Source organism: Lytechinus variegatus, chromosome 6 (assembly GCF_018143015.1).
Source record: "Lytechinus variegatus isolate NC3 chromosome 6, Lvar_3.0, whole genome shotgun sequence".
Classification (NCBI taxonomy): Eukaryota; Metazoa; Echinodermata; class Echinoidea; order Temnopleuroida; family Toxopneustidae; genus Lytechinus; species Lytechinus variegatus.
The window spans coordinates 9,973,770-9,990,505 of NC_054745.1; the positions used below are offsets into that span (position 1 = coordinate 9,973,770).

Sequence of the window (16,736 nt, forward strand, 5' to 3'; positions counted from 1 at the left end):
AATTGTTAACACAACACAATCACACACTATTTGAATAGAATTCCTATCGGAAACATACAATTAGTGTAATTAAGGGCACAGTATCCTTCCGAAATTGGTTTGGTAGTTTTATCTGCCACCAGTGACCTTTGTTCCTACTATTACATAGGTGTACTCTTTAACCTAGATCGCAACATACGTCTTTATCAACTTTTTATTGTTATCATTTGACATTATATAGATTCGACCGAAATACCTAAGTTGTTGTTTTGTAATATCTACTTTGATAATACCTTTATGTGTGTTTTTTTTTCGTGAATTGTCAATTCAAATGAAGTATAATTCATATCATATGATGAACTCAAGCTCTGCATGTTATTATTTTTATCAATGCATTTAAATTTTCCCGAAATGGGACTTCACGCTTTTCTCACTTGTCAACCCTTCAACATTTGATTTATATTCTCTCTGAACATTTTTGATAATTACAGTAAATTAATTTGTCATGGTCTTCCTTCTGTTCAATCCTGACTTTAACATGGTTAAGTTTACAGTAGTCATAATAGTTTGTTGCAGTCTCTCTGTCAACTCCATGTTTATATCAGTCTTTTTTTTATCGTTGTCGTCATTACCGTTGTCGATGTCCATTGTGCCATCTGGTGAACATTTCATCAATATTTCTGTCCGACAAGTTATCAGATCTGACGAATTTACTTAATTTTGATTGGCTGAGAAGCATAACTACTATGTTAACTGTCGGATACACCGGGACTTGTCAGATAAAACGTTCGACAAGTCTTTTTATGAAACACTCCCAATGTGTTGTCTATGTTGTTGGTGGTGTTGTTTCTGTTTCTTCCGTCTGGACGGTACGTCCATCTTCATGGTCTATTTCCATATCTACTTCCATTGTCACTCTCGTAATCATCTTTGAGGGAGGCCTACAGCTAGGTATATGCTGTCATATTCGTTGTATCAGTGCATCGCAATGACAGCTCAGAAAATGAGTTCGATAGTTAATTAGTACAAGTTAAATCAATTGCTTACAGAGAGGAATTCTCCTTCTCTTGTCATATGGCATGATTGTCCTTGTTAGCGTCGGATCAAGTAGCTCTTTACTTTCAACCAGCATTATATTAAATGAAGACGAAGTAACATAGTCTATGTATTAAAGATGATGATAACTTGATAACTTAATTGATGACAGTGACAAATACATGAGTAAGTCTAATGGTGACGGTACTCTTAATATGAAGGTGAACTCTGCAAACTGATGTGATGTACAATGTAACTCTTCTGGGGCCTGTTGCAGAAAGAGTTGCTTTTAAATGCAAGTCAAAATATCAAGCGCAGGTCCTGAATACGGGTGCCTCATTGGCTGAAAATCAAGTTGCGCAAGATTTTTTTTGTTGCGTTTGATCGCAATTTTTTTCTGCAACGGGGCACTGGAGCTCTAATTCATTCAAAATATATTTATGAATGTACTTCGTTTGTATTTGATTGTTTGCACCATTGGTATCACTTCCCGTATCTTCAGAAATAATTTATACGTCATTCACGTCTGCCGAGGTTTCTGCAGAAGTCAAAAGTAATACCTGTGACGAAATTAAACTAGAAGACTATGGGCTATCAATGTACATTCCCAGAGGAGCCATTTCACATGATGGCTCTTGTCAGATCACTCTAGCCATCATAAGAGACAATTCAGGTGTTGATATTATAGAAAGGGAATCGTTGGCCTGCTATGGAATCAGGTGTGACCCCCAAACTTTGATCTTCAACCAACCTGTTAAGATCACTATACCACACTCTTGCTTGGTCGTCAATCCACAGCAGGTGAAACCAGACATCGTTTGCCGAGTGTGGGACTCAAATAAGGGTAAGTCCATAAAGAATGAGATGGGACTCAAACAATATACACCACATACACTTTACACACATGATTGTGTTTTTTCCCTTCTTGAAATGACTTTAAAGGCCCCTTACACCAAACCGCATTGCCTGAAATATGCCTTGCGATGGCTGGCGAAATGCATTAAAAAAAATCGTTTTCAATAGTGACTGATAGGAAATCGTATTGACCCTCCGTGTATGGGTTCGTAGATCTTCTGAACTAACAGCTGCGATTATTCAAATTCGCGCGGAAATTCTGAACATGTTTGAAATTTCCCGACGAATTGAAAATCGTTGGTCATCTGTTTAAATTCGCATTTCTTATTTAGTCTGGTTTAGTCTGCGGTAATCGTTCGTTTATCGTTCTTTTTTTTGTCGAAAGAACCCGTAACGAATCAACACGATGACACAACGAACAAGATTGCCTGATCTATTCCCTCGTCTTCGTTTCTAATCGCACGCCATATCAAGCCATTGCTCACTGTTCCTTCGTCTTATTGTGTTGTATCAACAATTTGCTCGCCTTCGGCAGCAATTTTCTCAAAGATGTGAACCGAAAAATCGATATCCTTTGCATGTCATATTTATCCTTCGCTTACCGTTCGTTGATAAAATTTGACAATAGTAACTGATCGCATGATTTGACGGAAATTTTCGTTGAATTCGCGTGCATTTCGTTCATTTTCCAATTCGCCACACTTCCTCCGCCTACATTCGGTCAGGTGTGAGGGGGCTTTAATGCTAAACTAAAATCTTCAAAAAAAGTTTGGAAATCAGACTTTTATCGATAATCCCTCCTCGGTTTTAGTAATTATCAATGTGTAAATAATATCAATAAATATAATACTTAATTTTCTTTAAAATTATACCCTACATGATATTATGGTTCACATGGAGGTGCAGTGCCTTGAAATGAGGGTCGAAATTCAAAAGTTGCAAAATGACACAATATTGAAAGTCACTCTTCTTTTTTCAGTGGTGATGATTGGGTTTCTCAGCGGTTTATTTTAATTATTTTCATGCACCTTAACATCAACATTAACATGGATTCAAACAAACCTCTGCACAAGTAAACAAACAAACAAACTTGCAGGGGTATTTCAAACCACGACTCAAACCATGTTATCTCACTGAACAATCACTACAGAACCAGGGGCTTGATTTGAATGAATTTTCATCTCTATTGACACAGACAAAGGATCACGTTCTGTAGTCATGATATTGACCATTCATGACTATTTTTGCTCGTTTTGCAGCTTTTCAATTCAGACCTCATCTAACACTTTTGGATCCTGCTCTTTTCGTGATGGCATGATCATAACAAGCATGGTATCATTTAAAAGAGAATTAAATGATATTTTGAATAATGTAAAATATGCATTGTGTAAAATTGGGAGTTTGGAGAAATTCATGCCCAAACACAGATTTCCAAACTTTTTTGAGGGGTTTATATGAATAAGAAATATCTCATTTCACATTCTACGATCATCATTGCAAGCAGTAGCATTAAATCATGCACCATTACCACGTCTACTGATACTGTTTCTAATATAAGCTTTTCTGACCATTTTAACGATCTCGAAAGTCCTGATACAATTCATTCAATTTATATTGATCTTTTCTATTTGGGGGGGTTGGCAATACAAGATCTACCAATTACTTTAAGGAAGCAATCATCCAGCTCACCAGACAAACCACCATACTGCAGACTCTACAAGAAATGCATTGAGTTGTACATTGACCGCTGTGCGGAGTGGTGGGTTCTGATTCCTCTTGAACAACATGTGATCCGACAACAACTTATGTGTACTCCATACATCCCAGACAGGATTGAAAGAGGACAAGAGTTTGTAGTTAATTTTCAGATGTATAACGACCTTCCTGGAAACGAAGCGGTGCGTATTAACAACATCGCTCCAGAATACTTCTCGGTCATTTACCATTTCACAACTGCTTTGAAAACAATATGATTCTCAAATCAATCTGTAGGTAAATGTCAGATTTGGTAGGACATTATTTAAATTTGTCAATCTCCACCCGCATGATATGAATATTTGCAGGTAGAACGGCATTTCTTGGACTTCAATTGATTGTTGAAATATTAGTATGCAGGGTTGTCTTTTGAAAAAGATTGCATGAGATAAAGACTTTTCAGATCCCCAACTACAAATTGGCGGACAAAATAGTATGAATGAAAATAGAATATGTCAATCTTTGTAGGTTACACAAGAAGAGTCGAGGCAACAGTCATACCATAGATGTCATCGCTCGTTTCCATTCTGCCTTGAAACAAAGTCTGGGGATGTCACAATTACATGCCATCGTGAGGGAATAGCTCTTGAAAGCCAGGTAATCATAAGTCCTTTGATTATCGTAAATGAATTAAGTGCTCTTAGTTTGTAAGCATAATCCCTAAGCAAATTAAAGAATACTTTTTATGGGGATTCGGCAAAAATCTAGGCGATTTATGCCTTTCACTATTGTGTTGCTGTCCTTCTCCCAAATAGATCGTTTCTCTTGGGGACCTTCAAGCAAAGATGAGCCATTGTATATCGCTATACGTACCACCCAGTGAAGAAGATCTAAATTTTGCAGTAATTACTATAACGATTACACAGGCTGGAAAACTTGGGATATCACGATCTATTGCCTTTGTCATTAGAAATACAGGTAAATTTCACTGTTTCATACTTCAAAAACATAAAATGTGTTGTTTCTCATATATCAAATATCATTTTAAGATATGACATATTATGCACATGATTCATCCTTTGACACTATCGATGAAAAGATGCAAATATCACAATCTGGTAATACTGATGGTAATTTTCAAATTATAAAATTACGAAGAGTAATCTAACTGTAAACAGTAAACGCAGAGGACTGTCCATTCTATGTCCGATTCTCTCTTCATTTTCTTTCTTTTTTAGATGGACCGGAGTCTCAAATTCCCTCTGAACAGACAAACTTCTTAAGGTAATTAGTTTCCATCGATTAATATAGTGAAAAGAGACATTTAATTTATTTTAGACAATGTGCTTGTTGACTAGGGTAAACGTGTGACATCATTTTCATCATATCGTTTCAGTCACAAAGGCTGCGCTGCAGTAAAGACTTTGAAAACTATGATGCCACGTCATGCATAGATTGTATAAAAAATTTTAAACAGTATGAAATTCAAATTCATTAATCGTGGAAAAGCAACTTTGTGATATTCTAACTACGCATTTATGGTTTCAATCCAGGACACTAGAAGAAGTAAAAAACAGCGACCTACAATCGGACACAGACGTCTTTGCAATAGCCCAGACAATGGACGTAAATCAATTCTATGATTTGGGCATAGCTCTTGGTTTCACCATAGCCGAGTTGGATCGGTTAGAGTACATGAGATTCAGAGATAGGCAACAAGCAGCCTATTACATGCTAGTAACATGGAGGGGGAGACAAACGTCTACCCAAGAAGCTAAGAGTACTCTAATCACACTCATGGAATCATTCAACTCATCATCAATTGATGCAACCTTTCAAGGTTTGAATTGGTGTTTGTGGATCTCACTTTGGTTTCCAGTCTGTTTTATTTATCGTACCTGTCGTATGTAAAGAGATGGTTCAGAATTATTTTTATTACTGATTTCAGAATAAATTCTTCCAAATACATGGTGTAATTGAATCTTCGGTTGTACAATCACCAATATTGCTATACAAATGGATAGTACCAGGGGCGTAACAGGGGTCGGTGGCCAGGGGGGGGGGGGCAAGAGCCAAAAATTTCCCGGTCATATCACAGGCGTGATGGTGTAATGAGGCGACGATTTTGAGAGGGCCAGACATTGCGTATCAGGTAGAATTTATCTTTAAAAAAAGAGTTGAGAGCGAGCGAAGCGAGGGAGAAAAATTATGACATTTTTAATGCAAAAATCCAATTGTGTGACAGATTTTTGCATGATATCCAGAGAATATATTTCACTCTTCTCTCTTTCCATTCCTTTTTTGTGATCTGTACGCCACTGTATACAGGATTATTTGATTGCAGAGTAAACAAAACAACAAACGAGGGGCGCAGTATGACGCATGTGCTAAAAGCGCTTAATATAAGTCCCGAGTGAGCGAAGTGAGGGAGAAAAAATCACCTTTTCAAGAGAATCTAACTTTGAGATAGTTTTTGACGTTATAGGCCTATTCAGTTAATAACGTCATATTCTGTACTTTTCCTTTGCTTTTCTTTCCTCCTTTTTCTTCTTGGTAGAACAGTTGGGGACTATGGCCCAACCCTTCCTGCAGTGCTATGCGGCTTGGGTCTTGGGCGGAGCCCACGGAACTTCTTGATATCAAAGCCATTTAAACCTCGCAGATTGCCGCTATTTAATCAAATCGCGGGTATATACAGAATATAGCTTTTACACAACACATTCATTCAACCCAGTTGAACCAAATATTTTGAGAGGGCAAAACATAGCAATGTGGGAAAATTTGTGGAAAAAATGTCGATAGCGAGCAAAGCGAGCTGAAAAATTTACCTATTGAAATTAAATCCTAATTTTGTGATAGATTTTTCCATTATATTCACCAAATATCACATTTCATTGTTTCCATTTATTTCATTATACGTTGTCCCCCTCCCGCGCCTGTACCCCAGAGATTGAACGTAATGTAGGAATGGTCCCTACAGCGGGGGGGGGGGGGTAATAGAGCCATTTGAAGGTCATAAATGAAGAGCATATACTGCTTGGGGTCTGGGGCAAAGCCCCGGTAACTTATTTGCATAAAATTTAGCAAGCTAATAGCACAATGTTATATGCAATCCACCTTTCTTCCCGCTCTTTATTTTCTATCCTCGTCAGCCCGGTCGTGTTATTAAGTTTTCATTTCTTGTCCCTTTTCTTTGTTTTCCAATTTAGCTCTTGACTAATTCCATTCTACCTTCATTTCCCCCTATTGTTTGCCATTTGTCATCTTTTAATTTATTTCCTATCATGCTATTGCAATACATAGATTTATTTCGGAATGTTTTATGTTCTTCTTACGTTGTTAATTCTCCCACTTTCCTTCCTTTTCAATTTCAGAAATATATTTTTTCTTTGTTTTATTTCCACTTTTCGCTTTCTCTTTTCTTTTTTCTCCTTTCCTTCCCCCCTTTCCTTTCTTTTTATCTCCCTTTTATTTTTTTTTTCACTTTTTTTTTTAATTTTCCCGGTGAAATCTGCCCCCCCCGCCTGTTACGCCACTTTTCTTGTTCTTTATCCCCCACATGCAAATTGAGAAGCGCTCTTCAGGGGCGGCACATTTTTTTCCAAAATGGTATTATAAAAAAATAACTTCAGTAGCGTAATAAGACAAATATTTTGAGGGGGTTAGATTTGTCGCTTCACTGTGCCCCCGCCCCTGGCGTTGTTATTCATATTCGGTTGTGGATTTAACTTTTGCTTTAGTCTAGTTTTCATCGTCATTAAAAAGGTGAATAGGAATTATTTGTGTAAAGTACTTTCAGAATAAATTATCTTTGCATTTTTTTGTAACAATGAAAAAAATATTGCTAAAAAATGGACAGTTCGGCTATTTGGCAAGTTCTTAATGAGTATTACAAAACTCTTAATTACATGCAAATTGAGTAGCGTTATTCTTCATTATAATTATTCTTAAAACTTGTATTTTAAGACCTTTTAGGTGTGTAAGATGAGCAATATACATTCTTATGTATAGCAAGTGCGCTATGATTAAATTAAACAGTGATTTCTTTTTTTCTCTCTCTCTGACTTCTTCAAATTTACTTTGTCACTATCTTCTTGCTCTCACCTCGGAATCGTCTACACCTTTCAAGATATTGACCCGACTAAGTAAGTTTCTTTACTTTACATTTTATCATAGATAAAAGAAAACAACAAAAATCTATGGATGTTGTGTTTGACGGAAAAATATTTTCTATTCTATTCAAAATTGAAGAAAATCATTAAAATGTTGATTTTGTCTTCTGAATTACATTAATGAAGAAAAAATGTCAATATTAGTATTTGATTTGTTTCAAGTTAATGTATTTCATAATGGCTACAATTACCAATAGTGAATTCATGATTTCTATCCAATGATATAGAGACATTCCTGACACCACGCTGTTGCAAGTTGCCCGTCATATCAGCAAAGAGAAGTTCTATGAAATCGGGGTTCAACTGGGATTTGACGAGATAGAGTTACAACACATCGAGCATCGATCCCTGTACAATAGGAAGGATGCTAATATCCAAATGCTCTCGATGTGGAAAGCATCTCAAATATCATCAGATAAACCGGATGAGAAACTGAAAATGGTCTGGGAATCTTTGAATGAGGCCTCAAAAGCGACGGACAAAAATGGTACTCAACATCATGTTAAGATAAGATAATGCAAAATTCATGAAAAAATTATATTAAATTGATATAGTATAGTGGTTTTCGATTTCAGTAATTTGTATAACCGTGTCAAATTTATTTTCATTTCACAGCATAATGAAAAAAAATCATATATATCCACGTATACCTTTAATTATTGTATGGTACTTTGAAGAAAAAAAAACCGTAAAAATTATATTTCAAACAGCAATTGCGAACAAGCAGTTATGCCGGGCATCACTATAATTGTCAAAACAATTTTTTTGTCCTCAGAAGCTGTCGACCATATAAATAGAACTGGAAAGCATTTGCCTCGTCAAGATAGGGCAAGGGCAAGAAAAAAAATAGCTCCAAAAAGTTCAATATTTTTAATGGATACTTATTTTTTTAGGGGAGGGGTCGCACGTAAACAGCAAACCATTGCATTTTTCGGCACAAGACGATGAGTGTAAAAGGTTATTATCAAGTAAGATTTCTAAATGCACTCAATATAAACCATATTATGCAGATGATGAGAATAGAGATGAAGATGATGGCGACACTCCTCTTAACCCGGAAGTGAAAGCTGACCCATCACCACAACAAGAACCAGAACAAGATGAAGAGGAATACAATGAAGATTGGAAGATCATCGAATACTTAGGGTCAGGTACGAATGAAGCAGGGTATAGATGGAGAGAGAGGGTGTGATTAATAAATAATTATAGATGCAGTATTTATTATGCGTCATCTACCTAGCGAACTTTTTAAAGCGCAGGGGGGGGGGTTATAGACAAAATAATGTTCGCTTATGGGTGTATAAACTGATCAAGGTGTGAGGGATAAGGGGGGGGGGAACTTAGTAGGAAAATAAAAGAGTCATAGTAACAATTAAAGATGCACATATCTGAAGCTTAAACCCCCCCCCCCCCCCCATTATCGGCAACATTTAATATGCTGAAGACAAAATTCAGATTAAGTTGTTATCAATTATGTGTATGCAGGGTGTAACATGTTATATTTATTAAAAAGTTAAGCCAACATTTATTATTAAATCGTAGACAGAGATGAAATTGTTGGAGACTTAGACGAGTATGGAGGTTCACCTGGTAATTCAGAACTTTGTGCAGTTGTTCGTCCAGTGGCGAATGTCACGTTGGCCTTACAAATAGCTAAAGCTCTTCGCTTGGACGTTAATGACATCATAGTTCTCATTGCTCCTCGCGACACTGGATTAATGGAGAGACTAGCATGGAAACTCCTTGATCAATGGTGTAGACGTTTAGGAAGACGGGAGAAGGGAGAGAAGATGGCTGCGCTTCTTCAAGGATACAACATCGGAGATACTTACACAGGTTGGATAACGAATTACATTTTAGTAATAACTCTCCTTTACTGGTATTAATTTTAACACGCTTTTTGTAGATAATGTCGTTGGAATGGAAACTGGTCAAAATGATTTAAAATTACAAAAAAAATGTTTTGGTATATATTTTGGCATATGGGAAACATGAGTCCTTATTCAACGTTAGGTTATTATGTGCTTATTTTCCCCAATGTAAAGGTATTGGTGAAATCTCTGCCAAGATTCGTACAACTCCAGACTTCATCGACCTCACCCAACGGCTGGTTCTACCAGCTTCTGAAATTCTTCAGGTGATGTCATCGTATTTGACATTTGAACCTGCCTTGATACGTCTGGTGATTCTCCAAATGCTTCAGAGATGGGTCAAACAAGGAGGAACAAGGTTGAGATTGCTTGAAATTGCTCAAGCTTTTAATTTCACTGATGCTGCAGAACACATAGCTACAGGTAGGCACGAGCAGCCATGTGGCGATAATATCAACGTTGAAATTGTGTTAAAAATAATCTATAAATTATGTTTCTTGTAGCAAAGGCGTATAAAGCTTTTGTTAGTTATTCATTATTGTGCATTGATTTAATCATGGAACTATTACAGAGATTTAATAGAAATCCAGATGTGTGTTCATTCGTGATATCTATTGAATGTTCGTTTCGAGGTTAGGAAATTTACAATAGGTAATCTTCAACTATTGTAATTCATTGAAAGGAAAGAGACAGCATGTTGGTTGATGCTTACTCATATAATAATCATGCCAGTTCTAGTTTTATTCACTGAAAGATCATAAAGAACCCCACAATAACTAATTGCCGACCCTTGTAGCTCTAACCTATCAATAGTGATTCTGATTCTGCTTCATTCTTCAGCGTATCATTGTGTAATCAAGAGAACTTGGAGGCGAATTCAAGATGTGTGTTCATTCATTTCTAGAATGTACGTATCAGTGTTAGGAAATGTGCTACAGGTTATTCTTTATCTATCGTATTTCAATAGGATATTTATTAATGTTTCATCTTATTTTAATCACTCCATTTCAAGTTTAAATTATTGGATGTACTACATGTATGATATTGAAAGATTTTCTCTTAAAAAAGCCACAATATCCATGATATCTATTTGCTGATCCTACGATTTATACTTCCCGATAACAGCCATGCAACATCACCCGGGTTTCTTTGTTCCGTTTGCACATGGCATTATTGATCACGATGGTGCAGAGCTGAAACTAGATGACCTTGGCATCAGAGTATCCATTCCTTCAGGAGCGATTTCCAAAGGAATTAGATCACTTGTTACTCTCACTGTTCTAAAAGGAAGTTCATCCACGTTACCCCTGGATGCTGGCGAGGTTCTCATAACACCGATCATCCAGTGTTCCATTAACCAAGATCTTCTCAAACCTGCAACCACAGTGCTTCCTCATTGCATCACACCAGATCAATATAAACAGAAGAAACAAGACTTGCGTATGAAGCTTTACAGCAAAATAGGACCAGGTAATATGAGATATATTATATGTTTCTAATAAGGTATGTGCCCATTTGTCGGCTTTTCTATGTAACTTTTCAAATTGTTATCCAGTCGCATTTTGACTTATTAGATATATGATAAGGAAAACAAAAAACACAACATTAACTATGTTTACATCACTTGTCGTTGCTGCCAATATGATTGTCCAAGTAATTCTGTTCACACACTCCTGAACTCAGGGTTTGTTTTATACAGCAGGGCTATGATTTTTGTTGTTAATTGTCACATAAGCATAAAAAACTTGACCTCACTAGTATTCCTTTTCATTGTACAAACCTTTTTGATTCACGATTTGAATTTCATTGATCAACGATATACTTTAATTAACTATTTATTGCAGGAAACCCATACTAACAAGCTTCGATTTCCAGTGGGTTCCCCTTTTTTCATTTCTGTATATTATATTTTTGTGTTTTGCCCTACATTGTAACTTTTGTTGAATTTTGGAATGAAAAGGAATAAATGCAATCAATCAATCATGATAATCCGTTTTTTTTAACACCAAGTATTAATGTCGTCTATTGTTCCATATTCTAGGAGAATTTGGGTATAGGACATTGCTTCCTGAATCTTCAAGAGACTTCGAGACCGCCGAAGACAGGGTTACCTTCTCAACGCGTCATCTTCAGTACTTTGCTCTGTCTTCAAACGACATTCATGGAGTTCAGTTTATCTGTGAAGTATCACAGCCTCTGTTCATGAGCAACCCCCCGCAGCCAACTCTACGAATCTACATTGCACATCCTTACAACAAAGACTCTGCAGTATGTTTAGGCCCTACATGCCCTATATGTTGATTTTCAAGAATCGCATTCCATTCTTGAGCAGGGTTAAATGAGAAGAAAATTTGTATTAATATTTAAGAAGGAAAACTTGTCGTATTTCTTAAAGACTCTCTGAAGTACCTCAAAATTTGACCATGTAGCAGTAATGATATACATTGTATATGTATATGAGCGTGTGTTTATATAATTTGATTAATGCAATAAATGCGTCTTACTTTAAAAAGAAAATGCAGACATTTTATCCAAATAGTGATTCATATGACATCTAGATTTTACCAACGTTTCTTTCCAGAGTGTAAAAGGACAGAATTACAGCTTATCGGAACCATTCTGCGAAGTCACGACTGTATTCAAATTTAGTCTGGAATCTGCTGAAGATAACATCAAGCTTTCGTGTTTCTCTGGCTCAGAGAAGACTCAAGAAACTGTAAGCATGTGAAAAAATTTTTATGTCACCCTCTGCGATGTCATGTCGCATATCTATACTTTATTTTGAAAAAAATTGAACCAAATTTACCATCCAGCTTAGAATCGCTTATATTAATATCTATTCAGAATGATGCTGACAAAATATAATCATCACGCATCAAAAACTGTTCGACGAAGATGACGGATGTTACAAATAGGTTGCATCGAAAGTAGTTCATGAAAATTACTCAAATTCCATTGTCTATCTCCTGTTTCTTTACATACAGGTAAAGGTTCACGTGCGTTGCCTACTTTCTGGAGGTTGTAATACTCAAGACATCAGTCTGCCGCCCTCAACCGATGATAAGCGTGTTCGTGTTTGCATTGAGCAAGGCCCATCAATACTTGCAGAACAAGAAATTCATATCTCCAAAGAAGGTTTGTGAAAAAAAAACGATCAGAATATCTTTGAATGAGAAACCCCATCGAATACAGCCATTTTATAGATGCAGAAGTAAGAATTAGTTGCAACCATATTTTGAATATAATATTAACCAAACATTCACATTGATTTCCCTTCTATATTATGCATGATATCACGTCAAAAAACTGATGCTAATAATATATCTTACGACCTGCTCTTGATTTGACGAAAGAGAGAGAAAGAAACGAATCATCTTTGGAATATATATTTTTATAAAAGAATAAATAATTGAGTGCATTTAACAGTTCAAGGGTACTCAAATGACAGAATATGTTTGCTTTCTATTTTATTTTGACAGTGGAACCTGACTACGACAAAGCTCAAAGGTAAGAGAATATAGAAATTTCAACACAACTGAGGTAATAACTTTATCAAGTTCTTTGTTTTTTTTTATATAGTTACAAATGCGACCATTTGAAAAAAATAGGAAATTCCCAAAACTCGATTCATAAGTAACCTTGAGGACTTATGAATAATCTTTTAAACAGATTTTTGAATAAGGCAGTGTGATAAAAAATGTAAATTACTTTTTCAAATACGACATTCCACAAATGCAATTAAAAGACAACCTCAATAGGTGAAAAATATACGTAAAATGATCTTAGTACAAAATGCAGAGTTGCTGAAAATTAGTTTGAACAGATTACACGAAATGAATTATTATTATTTTGTTCCATTGATTTCATGATTACTTTTTTATTTATAGAGAGAGCGGTGAGTTTAAATGAATTCATTGAATGACCACCGGTTGAAAAAAAAAACTTCATGTGCAAAACGATTCTGGTACAAAATGCGTGATTGCCTACCGATTAAAAAGTTTAGAACAATAACACAATATAACATGGTCCCAAATTTGACATTTGCTTTCGATATATCTGTTGACAATTCTCAGAGTGTTCGATGTTTTTATTTGGAAGTTATGATATTTACATATTTAAAAAAATATACGTTTAAATAAATTACGTATTAGCTCAAGATCTCAGATGTTAATAGGTGAAAATTAACATTGAATTTAAAGGATTTTTTTCACATGAAATCAGTATTTTGATGCATCTACTTTAGCTTGGCTCAACTCAGACTGTATTGTTTTTTTTTCTAATTACTTTTTTCAATCCACATGCATTATTCCTTATTTCAGAAGAGGCCGAATGAAGTTCGTTTCAAACAGCATGATACAGGTACTGACTGATATAGTTTGTGGAATAAATGAAGCAAGTAAGCTTGGTTACAAACTCGGTTTCTCCTATTCAACGGTGGAGAAATACTTGGTCAGAGCTGACTTTTCGGCCAGAACCGTCTCAAGATCAGGTCTTAGGGAGATGATTGAAGACTGGAGACAGCGTGTCCGACCCAGTGAGCAGGTTGAGAAACTCCAACTTGCCCTTGAGGCTGCACGGTTAAGACACGAAGCTGAAATTCTCTTTGACAAAAGTTAGCCTCAGGTCCTTTTCTCACATCTTGTCCTCGACGAAGAAACATATTTTAATAGGTCTTATCACCAAAATGTACAAGCATTGCTGTACCGCATTAGCTCTGTATCAATATAGACTCCTAGCTTGTAGTATGTAGGCCTATGCAGCATTGATTGTAAGTTAAGAATCACAACGTATCTATTTATTTTGATTTTATTTGATTTTTTTCTTCTGCATTCATAAAAATTATATACAATGCAATTTTCATTGTGTAACAAACACAAGAGCCATATTTAAATCAATATTCATAATGACTATACATTAAATTTCCGTTGTTAATGGCTCTAGATATCTTTACAGTCAAAGTCTGTCAATATTCGCAAAATTTAAAGATTTTGAAGAAAAAGTCACTTGCAATACTTGCAATAAGATATCAACGTTGAAAGTGATGAAGCTGCTATGCCTGATGTGCATACATGTATTCATTTTTAATGTGTGAAAATGTAAATATTTGATATATAGGCCAACAGTGCTTATTTTTGTATCATATCATTGTATTTGTATGATATCATTACACTGGCCTAAATGTTTAATCTTATGAATACATGGCCTTCTCATAATAGGCATGTGTACTTTATGTCTTTTCAGAATGGTGTTGTTACCATGAACAAGATATGTACAGTAACTTCGATGCTAGAAAGTACAGCGTATAAAATCCATAATTTAAGAAGAATTTTAGGCTTAAGTAGCTCAGCGAACAAAACTAATTTAATCAATATCTTGATTTACTTTCTCTATGTATTTTGTATATTAACTATTCTTGTTTCCTATGTCATGTATGTTTTATAAATGTATCTCGGTGTATGTATCAATGTATCTAACAGATGAAAGTTTTGTACATGTATAAATCTAAGGCTTGATACAGAAAAAGAATAAGAATCATAATGAAAGAGAGCCATAATGAATAATTAATCTTTTATAGTTATATTTTAAGACGTTTCATCAACCATGGTATACATTGTAATTACATGTTTGTACATAACATAATGTTTGGCAATTATTATTCAAAGACATTTTATTTACTTAAAAATTAAACAGAATTCCAGTATTTAGGCGTAAAAGAAAAAAATAATGAAGTTTGTTAACAGACACAAGACCTATATTTATATGCAACTGTGACTTCTCATAAACATTCAGTCACGAGAGTCGCAGGGAATGCAAAATAATATTCTATAAAGCGTTTGTTTTCAATGATTATTATGATGACACACCATTCCAGCTTTATTCTTGCTTTTTATACCTTTTCTTTTGAGCTCATAAGAGCATTAATGCGTACAGTAGTTATTCAGATTTAAAGTTTGTTTTCTCATTACACATATTTTTCGTACAAGATGGATGAATTCGCATGGCCATTGAGTAAAAGAGACATATTTAATTCAATATTCATAATGACTATACTTTAAATTTCAGTTGTTAATGGCTCTGAATATCTTTACAGTCGAAGTCTGTCAATATTCGCAAAATTTAAATATTTTGAAGAAAAAGTCACATGCAATACAACAAAATATCAACGTTGCACGTGATGGAGCTGCTATGCCTGAAATGCATATTCATTTAAATATGTAAAAATGTAAATATTATAGGCCCACAGTACTTATATTTGTATGATATCATTACACTGGCCTAAATGTTTAACCTTATGAATACATGGCCTTCTCATAATAGGCATATTCATACGTGTTTTAAGAATGGTCCTTTTAGCATGGATAAGATAATGTGCAGTAACTTAGATGCTAGACAGTACATAATCCAGAATTTTAGGCTTAAGTATCTTAAGCGAACAAAACTAATTTGATCAATATCTTGATTTATTTTCTCTATGTATTTTGTATATTAGGTATTCTTGTTTCCTATGTCATGTATGTTGTATGAATGTATCTCAGTAACAGATTAATGTTTTGTACATGTATAAATCTAGAAACGTTTTTATTTAAAAAAGGCTTGATACAGAAAGATATTGGCATGGAGAACCAAACTTTGAAAAAAATGTCAATCGATGAAAAAAGAATATTTGGCATACTATAGCTTTCCACAATAGTTCACAATGACAGCATATGCATATGATTATTATTATCATAATTTTAATAGACAAATCATTGAAAATATATATATTTTCCCGGCAAACATACTCTTTAACATGTTCAAGATAATTGATATGTGTTTTAGTGTTTTCATAAAGGAACGTTGCATGGCTGATAGCTTGTGAAAGAAAAGTTCGATATAGTTATCTAAATTTAGTCTGCATTTGAAGATTCCATTAGCAAGAAGACACTCATTATCATTTCAAAGGTGATATAAAAGAGTAACTTTTAACCCATATAATGTATTGAAGAATAAAATGTATTTGTCTTTCAATCCAACGTCTTTTGTAAAAATAGTTCGGTATGGCTATCTCAATATGATTAGTATCTATCTGAAGATTGAATTACCACGAAGACGCTCATTATTATTTCAAAGGTGAAATCCAAACAATAAC

At 35.0% G+C, this 16,736-nt stretch overlaps 2 protein-coding genes across 2 annotated transcripts; both read left to right on the top strand.

Annotated features, from left to right (window-relative positions):
- Positions 1-1,611: 1,611 nt before the first annotated feature.
- Positions 1,612-6,201, top strand: LOC121416809. The gene is made up of 7 exons (XM_041610319.1): positions 1,612-1,858; positions 3,520-3,767; positions 4,093-4,221; positions 4,380-4,542; positions 4,803-4,848; positions 5,118-5,404; positions 6,122-6,201. The coding sequence occupies exons 1-7, from the start codon at positions 1,612-1,614 to the stop codon at positions 6,199-6,201; spliced, it is 1,200 nt and encodes a 399-aa protein (XP_041466253.1).
- A 1,214-nt stretch (positions 6,202-7,415) lies between these two features.
- Positions 7,416-14,224, top strand: LOC121416810. The gene is made up of 11 exons (XM_041610320.1): positions 7,416-7,450; positions 7,964-8,223; positions 8,747-8,887; positions 9,279-9,572; positions 9,782-10,030; positions 10,733-11,077; positions 11,649-11,875; positions 12,189-12,323; positions 12,598-12,742; positions 13,087-13,114; positions 13,927-14,224. Exons 1-11 carry the CDS (start codon positions 7,416-7,418, stop codon positions 14,222-14,224), a joined length of 2,157 nt encoding a protein of 718 aa, XP_041466254.1.
- The last annotated feature ends 2,512 nt before the right edge of the window (positions 14,225-16,736 follow it).